The sequence below is a fragment of the Chrysochloris asiatica genome, unplaced genomic scaffold, assembly GCF_000296735.1.
Source record: "Chrysochloris asiatica unplaced genomic scaffold, ChrAsi1.0 scaffold00014, whole genome shotgun sequence".
Classification (NCBI taxonomy): Eukaryota; Metazoa; Chordata; class Mammalia; order Afrosoricida; family Chrysochloridae; genus Chrysochloris; species Chrysochloris asiatica.
Genome location: NW_006408532.1, coordinates 7,256,901 through 7,265,982, shown reverse-complemented (window position 1 = coordinate 7,265,982; position 9,082 = coordinate 7,256,901). Strand labels below are relative to the sequence as shown.

The 9,082-nt window shown below is 46.7% G+C and overlaps 1 protein-coding gene across 1 annotated transcript; it reads right to left on the bottom strand.

The window, feature by feature from the left end:
* Positions 1-608: 608 nt before the first annotated feature.
* On the bottom strand, positions 609-8,904 carry COQ4 (coenzyme Q4). The gene is made up of 7 exons (XM_006834983.1): positions 8,872-8,904; positions 8,624-8,774; positions 7,004-7,100; positions 6,395-6,497; positions 1,893-2,022; positions 1,235-1,328; positions 609-774 (listed from the first exon to the last, which is right to left on the bottom strand). The coding sequence occupies exons 1-7, from the start codon at positions 8,902-8,904 to the stop codon at positions 609-611; spliced, it is 774 nt and encodes a 257-aa protein (XP_006835046.1).
* Between the last annotated feature and the right edge of the window lie 178 nt (positions 8,905-9,082).

Sequence of the window (9,082 nt, the reverse complement as noted above, 5' to 3'; positions counted from 1 at the left end):
TGGACCAGCTGAGAATTTGAATCTAGGTCTCCCCAATTTCAGACCAGAGAAGATGGAACAAGAAGCTGAAGCTCAGGTTGGGAGGGGAATTTCTGCCCCCAGTGCTGGGAAGACCCAAGGCTGCAAGAATCCTGGGCATCAGCAAACTCAAGAGGGAAAAGGGAAAATCCAATATTTGATCTGGTAGGAGCCTTTATTCAGACAACAGAGATCTGTATGCCCTTTTCAGGTCTTTGGAATTGGATGTATCCCTCACTCCCATGGGGATATCCCAGCCTGACCCCCAGAAAATTCTGAGGGAAGGATCCAACCAGACCCCTGGGTTGTAGACCTGAAATATCCCAGTGTGAGTCTAGCCAACCCATCCTTGTTTGAGTGTGGTTTTCCTTGGATGGGTCTTGGCTCCCCTGGGAGCCCCACTACAATAATTGGCTTCGTCCTGGGTTGGCCCTTTAGGCTACTCAGTGTTGATCATGCCAAAGTATAAGTGATATCCAAGGGTCAGTGTTCAAAGAAAAGGAACAATAGTAGTGGCAAAGGAGTCCTCTGTCCCCATAGGACATGGAGATGGCCGGGGTGGGGGTAGGGGAAGACCAGGACCTCGGGGCTCACTCCAAGCCTTTCAGGTCCATGGGGGTGATGCCCAGCTCCTCCTGCAGAGCCCTCAGGGGCTGCTCCCAACGCCGCTCGTAGTACAGGTTGAGGACACATGGGGCTCTGTGCCCATTCTGAACTGCCCATGGAATCAGCTCAGAGACTAGCACTTTCAGGTTTCTGTGGAACAGCAGAGAAAGAAAACACAAGGTCCTTGAGAGTGTAGCACTTTATGTGTGGCACACTTGACATGCATTTTCTCAGTGAGAATCTCAGGATTCTCACACAGACCTATGAAAAGTTCTTATTCCCACTTTTCAGATAAGAAAATGGAAGCTCAGAGAGGTACAATCCTATAATCCTGTGCCCACCTTGAGCATGCCAAAGCCCAGAAGTTGAGGGTGATCTAACTTCAAAAATTGAAACTGCATTTCCTTCCCATTGTTTCTAGTCAGTCAGATCCCTGCTTTGAGGCCTGACTAGGATCTTAGGAGCTGTACAGGCTTCCATCATTTTCCTGCTTCACAACTCCTCCCTCTCTTTCTACTGTTGCTTCCTGGAGAGCCATCAGGGCTGTTCAGGGGCCTGTGAGCTCTTCCCATTTCCTGGACCCCTGAACCCTGGCCACTTGAGAACTTACTTGGCACTGAGTCGGATTGGTCCAAAAAGCGCACCTAGGATGCACATGGGCAGGCCAGTCTGGACTGCCTCAAACCATTTCACCACGATCTCCCCTAGGAGACAGGGGTGGGAGGGAATCAGAACAGGACCGGCACCAGCAAACCTGAAAGGCAGTGAGTAGGGACCAGGAGAGGCCAGTGGTGCTCTCATCAGGGCAAAGGTGTCTGATCCTCTTTAACCATGCCTATGGGTCAACCCTGGCCTGTGCTGGGCCCTGGGGCACTCAACTGAGGGTGGAGGAGAGGCCCCAAGAAAGAGGAGAAGGAAACAGGGCTGAAATAGGAGCTTAGGGTCAGAATGCAGAGGACCCAAAAAGGCAGGCAGTGTTTCCTTCAGGCCTTAGGGAGTTGTTGAGGGTCTCAGAGCATGGGGGCTGCTACATGAGTGTAAGCCATCAAGTGGTAATGAGGATAGACATGACAGGATGCATGCCAGACAGGCTACCAGGGTGTTCGTGTAAAGCAGCCAGTGAGCCATCACTAAGCCAGTTAATTGATAGGTGGCGGAGACAGGTGAGCCTGGCCCTGAGCCTGAAGACAGACCCAGGAAGACAGGCTAGCTGGTGTGCCCCACCCTGCCCACCTGCTACCTGAGGCAGCTGGCTTGGCGGCACTCACCCAGGATGTTGGTGGGCATCCCCAGGAGTGTGTGGACCATGTCATGCACTTCCCGGTACCGCTGGATCACATATGCTAGCTCCTCATCGTCCACGAAGCGGGTGGGTGCTCGGGTATCTGGGGAGACACTCTGACAACCACGAGACACCCCTAAGCCCCTTCCCTACTCATAGTTCCCAGGGCCCAATATCCCAGCCTTTCCTCAACTCTGTCAGCCAGTCCCACTAGACTCACATCAAGCCAAAGAACCCTTGGGTAGTCCTTGGGCAGAATATGTAGTGGGATTAGCTCTGCTCTTAGCCTACTCAACTCACCCATATTTATAGTCTATTAGCTTCTATGAAGCCTTGGTGGTACTGTGAAATAAAAACTGGACTGCTAACCACAAGGTCAACAGTTCAAAACCAACAGCTGCACCATGGCAGAAAATAAGGCTATCTTCTCCTGTAAAGATAAACAGCCTCAGAAACCCTATATAGGGGTCACCAAGAATTGAAATAGACTCAATGGCAGTGTTTTGGGATTCTATGGAAATACAGCCTTAAGGTTTCTGATCCTTAGCACAGCTGCTCCCAGTGTGGGATCCTTTCTCTTACTAACCCCATCTTCACGTGACAATTCCTACCCACCTTATGACCCAGCTTCAGTGTCCCTGCCTCAGAGAGGCCCTCCCTGCCCTTCACACTGATTGGGTCTAATATGGTCTCTTGTAGCATCCTGTACCTCTCTGGCACTCAAGATCATGATCATACTTAATGCATGTGATTATAAATGTCTGTTTTGAGGGAGGCTGTGCTGATGTAGCACAGTGGCTGCTTGCCATTGAACCTTGAAATATTACAACTGAGATGTGATATGCATGTTAAACACACATCAGATTCCCAAGACTTAGTATTATATGTTGAAATGATAATAATTTAGACATACTGGGTTAAATAAAATATATTAATATTAATTCACTTGTTTTTTGTTGCTTTTATTAATGTGGCCTGTGTTCTATGGCTGGTGCTCCAATTGACTGTCAGCTGCACCAGAGCTTTCAGTTGTATCTCCAATGCCTGCGATAGGTCCCCCTGAGTAAGTATCTCTTGAATGCATGAATGAAGACTGGCCCTGGGATATTTTCTCACCCCAGGGAGGAATGCCAACTGTCCTTTTACCTACTCACTGCCTCCTGAGTCCTCAGCAGCACCCATACAGCACAGGAACAGCCCGGTCTTCCTGTTCCCAAAACGTGGCCTCAGCCAGTCCAGAGCGGAGAGATCTGATGTCTTCATTTGCTGTAAGGCTACTGACTCATTGCCAAGGTCTGCCTGGGCCTCACTAGGTCTCAGATCCTACTTTCCTCTGTAAAGTTCTATTTGTGAAGCTAAAGATCTGTCATGGATAGAACTGTGATGGACAGAACTGTGTCCCCAAAAACTGGTTGTAAATCCTCTACATATATATCCATGGTCATATCCCATTTGAGAATGGGTTTTGTTATATCAAGAGACAGTAATAGTGTAGGGTGTGTCTTAAGTCAATCTCTTTTGACACGTAAAAGATTAAACAAGCAAATAAGCAAGCAGAGATGGAAGAACAGAGATGCTAAGCCACATGAAGATTGCTCAGGAGCAGCTCAAAAGACAAAAGGACCTTTCTACCGAGAAAACAGAAAGGAAACCTCTTAGAACTACAGCTCTGAATTCAGACTTCTAGCTTCCTCAACTCTGAGAAAAGAAATTTATTAAAGCTATCTATCCATTTGGTATTTCAGTTATAGCAGCACTGGATAACAAAGCCATGCTCATCATCATAGTAGCTGTTTGTTGAGTGCCTACTTTGTGCCTGCACTGTATGTTCTTGACCTCTATTATCACACTTCATCTCTGTGACAATCTGTTACTTAGCCTCAGATACAGGTCAGAACAATGAGGTTCAGAGAGATAAAAGAACTTGCCCAAGAGCCTGTAGTTAATAAAGTGGCAGAGGCAAGATTTGAAACAGTCTGGAATGCAAAGCCAGTAACCTTACCATTCATTATTGAAAATGTTCAAGAGACCTAAACTCTGAAAGATGAATGTAGGTCCCTTTATTTCACATGAGGACTGTGAGGCTCAAAGAGGTCACATGATTTGCCCAGCACCATAAAGCTAACTTAGGCTATGGCAGTAATCTTGATGCCATCAGGATGACAACACCTCTTACCAGTGTCAATCTTAGGGAGGGTGGCTTCACTTTGAACCTTGATATAAATCTCTTGGGACAAAGGTATCCCTTCAAATTCTGTGGGCTGCTGCTTCCCTTGCTCTGGTGTCATAGTCTCCAAGGCTGTTAACCACAATTACGGTTGTGTCTGGGCAAGGTGCCCAGGGCGACCCTGCAGTTGCCTCTCTAATACCCTCTTTCCTCTACAGCAAAATAAAGGCTTTGGGGGAACTTCAATAGAAGGTTGTCCCTCCCCAGCGTGGTACCTGGGCACATCACTCTGGTAGGTTTCCCAATGATGAAGTAACTTGATTCCTAGTAAAATATAAGGGAGATTACATAAAATATGGCATGGAGTTGCCCTGCCAAAGCAGCAGTATTGGGGGAATGTGGGGAAGTAAGTTATGGGTCCTGGCATCATCAACATAGAGCAGTGGTTCTCAACTGTCCACCATGGAACATCGGCGATGTCAGGAGACATTTTTAGTTCTCACCAACTTAGTGATGACATCACTGGCATCTGGTAAGTAGAGATCAAGGATGCTTCTAAATATCTTAGAGTGCATGAACAATAAATAATTATCTAGCCCAACATGCTGTCAGTGCCAAGGGAGAGGAACCTAATTCTAGAGCAACCTTTGGTCATTGCTTTTACCTCTTCTGGCCTGACTGGCTCCTGGAGCTGACCAAAGGTCAGCTTTGATGGGGTGTGTATGTGTTGATGGTACAAATGGTTTGTGATCAACTGCTAATTTAAAGTTGGCACTTTGAACCTATCCAGCAGTACCGCACAGTGGTTCTGTAGAATAAGCACTAGACTTCAAACCGTAAGGCTGACAGTTGAAGCCCACCAGCTTCTCTGTGGGAGAAAGATGAGGCTTTCTGCTCAAAATTTAGAGTCTCAGAAACCCTATACAGGCTCACTATGAGTTGGAACTGACTTGACAGCACTTAAAAGCAGAAAAAGCAGCACCATAGAAGAAAGCTTGACAAGCTCTCTTCTGCAAAGATTATAGCCAAGAAAAGTCTATAGAGCTGTTCTACTTTGTGACACACATGGGGTCTCCATGAGTCAGCAATGATTTGATGACAGTGAGTTTGGGATTTGTATGTGCTGGGGGTAGGTTGGGAGTAGATAGAGAAGGTGGTCCAGCTGTATCTTAAGGTCCTGTTATAAATCAGATCATGACTAAAACCCTCCAATAGCTTTCTACTGCTCCTATTACAATACAGAGACTCCTTCCTGAGGTCTGGAAGACCTGGCTCTGGGTAAGTCTCAGCTCATTTGCTGCTTTCCCACCACCCACTCTTCTAAAACCACACTGACTGGTTTCCCGTTTCTGAAATACATAGCATCTTGCCATGCCCTCCATTCAAAACCTAGACCACTCTTCCCTAGCTGACTACAAGGTTGGCTGGCCCGTTGCTGTCTTCCAGCTCTTCTTCTTAGAGGGGCCTTCCCTGACTGCCATAGCACACCAAAGTGGACACCCACCAAAAACTTGTTTTCTTCATAGCACCTATCTACAAGAACATAAGCTCCACAAGGGTAGGGTTTTTTTCTGGTTTTATCCACAATATACTAATAGAATACATTTTAAGTATTCACTATTTTGCCTGAATTTTTATATGAAATTAAAAATTATGAATTTTTATATGAAATGAAAATTTTTCTTAGTTATTGTCTGCCTCCCCAAATAGCCCCAAATAGACTAGAAGCTCCATGAGGGGAGGGCCCTTGTCTGGCTAGTTGGTCCCTAGAACTCTATTAGCACCTTACACAGATAATGACTAAATAAACACATTCCTCATAGTTGGGAACCCCTATCCCTATTCTCCCAGCTTGGTGCTTAAGAAGGCCACAATTGATGTACCCTAGGGAAAACATCATCTCTTGCACTGGGAGATTTGGTACAGTAGCTAAGAGCAAAGTGTGAGTTTCAATAATTGCCTCCGTTACTACTGGCTGTATGCAATCAGCTTATTACTTAACTGCTCAGAGTCACATAGTACAAGAAGAAGAAAACATACCTGACAGATGGAGGAAGATTCATTGAGATATCATATATGAGTCTGGCAGGTAGCAAGAGGTTAATAAACACTAACCACCATTATCACTCTTTTGGCTTCTAACACTCCAGTGATGTTCCTAGACCACTTGCCTATCCTATAGAAAATGACAAAGCCCTGGCACAAGAGATTGAAAAGCTCTCTTGCCCATGGAAGAAGCTCAGGGCTCCTTGTTCCTTGATATGGAATTCTTAGACAACCCTTCTGCTCTTCCTGCTGATGGCCAGAAGCTGGACACTCACATTCATATCCAGGAAACGGAGATACTCGCGGCCAAAGGAGCCCTCAGGCAGGCTCTCCAGCTTGTTCAGGTCAAGGGTGGACAGTGAGATCCGGGGACGCTCCCTGTAAGGCCAAAGGCAGAACTTGGGTACTTGAGAGTCCCCAGTAAAGGCAAGTGAAAATCTAACTAAAATAAAGTGGTGAGGAATAGGGAGCAGAGGGCAATGAGGCCACACATCCTGGAGCATCTCCACCTTGTAAGACCAGTGGCAGGAACAGAGGGGATTACCATAAGCTATGGGGCAGGGGCATGATCCAGGCAGGAAAGCACACAGATGTGATTAGGGTACTTACAAAGGGTAGCTGGCCTGTGTTATGGGAGCTTGTTAAGTGCCGTTGAGTCGGTTCCAACTCATAGCGACCCTATATAGGATTTCCAAGGAGCAGCTGGTGAATTTGAACAGAGCCCTGTGGCTGAAACTGGGCCAAAGCCACTACAGTGCAAACCCAGAGGTCATCATAGTATCTAGGAAAATGGCACTGCAGGGCCTAGCCTGGGTATCAAGAAGAGCTCCCTAGAGGAACAGGGCTGACACAATGTAACTCTCCTAGGCAGAGCTGGGACCTACTGCAGAATCTGGGCACCCTCTGGATCCCTTCTCATCTGGTCCCTGAGGGCCTCCAGGGCGCGGTGTCCGGTGGTCTCTCCTAGAACTGCAACCATGTCTGAAAGAACAGGAATGGACACAAATGATAGATGTGAGCTTGGGTGAGTAACCTGTGCTGACCTTCGCCTTAGTTTCCTACATGGTAAAATATGGATAATATCAACCTTAGTTGTAAAGATTCATGTTGAATATTCAGCACACAGCAAGGACTTAATACAGCAATATTATTAATATATCAATGTTATTATTATGAACAATAATCTACTGGCTCGATGGCACTTAACAACAACAACAACAACAATCTACTGGCGGGTGACCTTGGTTAGCAGAGCACTTTGTTATTGTTAAGTGCCATAGAGTCACTTGCAACTCATAGTGACTCCATATAGTGCTTTCAAGGCTGTAAATCTTTGCAGGAGCGGAAAACCTCATCTTTCTCCCATGGAGTGGCTTGAGGGCTTGTGCTGGCAATCTTGTGGTTTGAAGTCCAGTGCTTATTCTACAGAGATCCTTGCAAAGCACTTAGAGCTTATAAATTACTTGTATATCCTTATGACAACAGAATATCTAGTCAACCTTTGAAGGCAAAAGCTGCATTGATAGTTACAGGCTTTGACATCAGAGTGTTGGGTTTGAGGCCAGATTCTGTCACTTGTATCTAGGTGACCCCGTGTGCAAATTGCACTACATTCCTAAGCCTCAGTGCCCTAAACACATAACAAGTACAGATAACACTTTTCTTATAAGGTTGATGTGTGAAACCCAAAAGCTTGCAGGTAAAACAGCACAGTGAGCACTAAAACAAATACTCATGGGGCAGTTCATATTATTTTTGTAGGATCAATAGTACTTCCTATACTAAAGAATCCTGGGAGGGATAAGAAAGGCAATGTAGAATCCTAGGAAGTTCTACTCAACTCATTCAGCAAACATTTACTGAGCTTGCACTATGCACCAAGTGATATCAGAGTCAGAGTCCTTGACTTACTTTATAACAGGATGCTATAAGTGGATATAGCCAATTGTCTTAGGGTGGATTCCAACTTGTTGCAATCCCATGTGTGTCAGAGTCAAACTGTGCTCCACAGGGTTTTCAATGGCTGAGTTTTCAGAAGTAGACCACCAGGCCTTTCTTCTGAGGTACCTCGGGGGTGTATGGAACTTCCAGCCCTTCTGTTAACAATCAAGCATGTTAACCATTTGCACCCACGGTCTCCTACAGTTGATGAATGAGTGGGTACTTACAAATCATCTCTTTGGTCCACAAGTTTTCAATGTGGCTGATGACAGAATCTCCCAGGAAGTAGTTTTAAAAAGCAGATGGCCAGGTTCCACGCTTCCTCTCTCCTTGCTCTACCAGGCAGATTCGGATTCAAGGGAGTTTAGAGTTGGACCTAGGCTCTGCATTTTTATAAACGTTCCTGTTGCTTATACGGCTCATTTACATTTGGGTACCCTGCTAATCTGTTCTCCAGTTGACCATGGGAAACTGAAGCTTTGACAGAGGTCGTGACCTTCCTAGGCATCCAAGATAACAGTGCGCGCCCCGACTCCTCGCCCACAGGGTGCAGGCAACCTTACCATGGCGGTATGGGTTGTAAAGCGCCATTCCAGCAGAACCGGCTGTCAGTAGCACCTTCTGTAGTAGGGAAGTGGGGATATGGTCAGGATAGAGCAGGCCAGCGCCATGGCTCCCGGCACGGAAGGGCACATCTGCGGGACAAGAAAAAGGCTCAGATCAGAGGAGCCGGGTGCTCCCAGAACTCCACTTCGCTTTCGCCTAAAATCCGGCGCCACTTGCCTGTTGCAGGCCGGGGGAGGTGTCGTACGGAACCTAAGGCCAGGCGCATCAGTGTCGCCATAGCAGCAGGTATGTCCGCACGTCCAGGTAAGGCTGACGCCCAAAATTTCTCTGGCGACGGAGTGCTGGAGAAGTCAAACGGGCTCGACCCCGACTTCGCTCCTTTTGCCCTCTTGAGGGGATCGATCGTGGCACAGACAGGAAACAGGCTAACTATAAAACTCAGAAGACTTGTTATC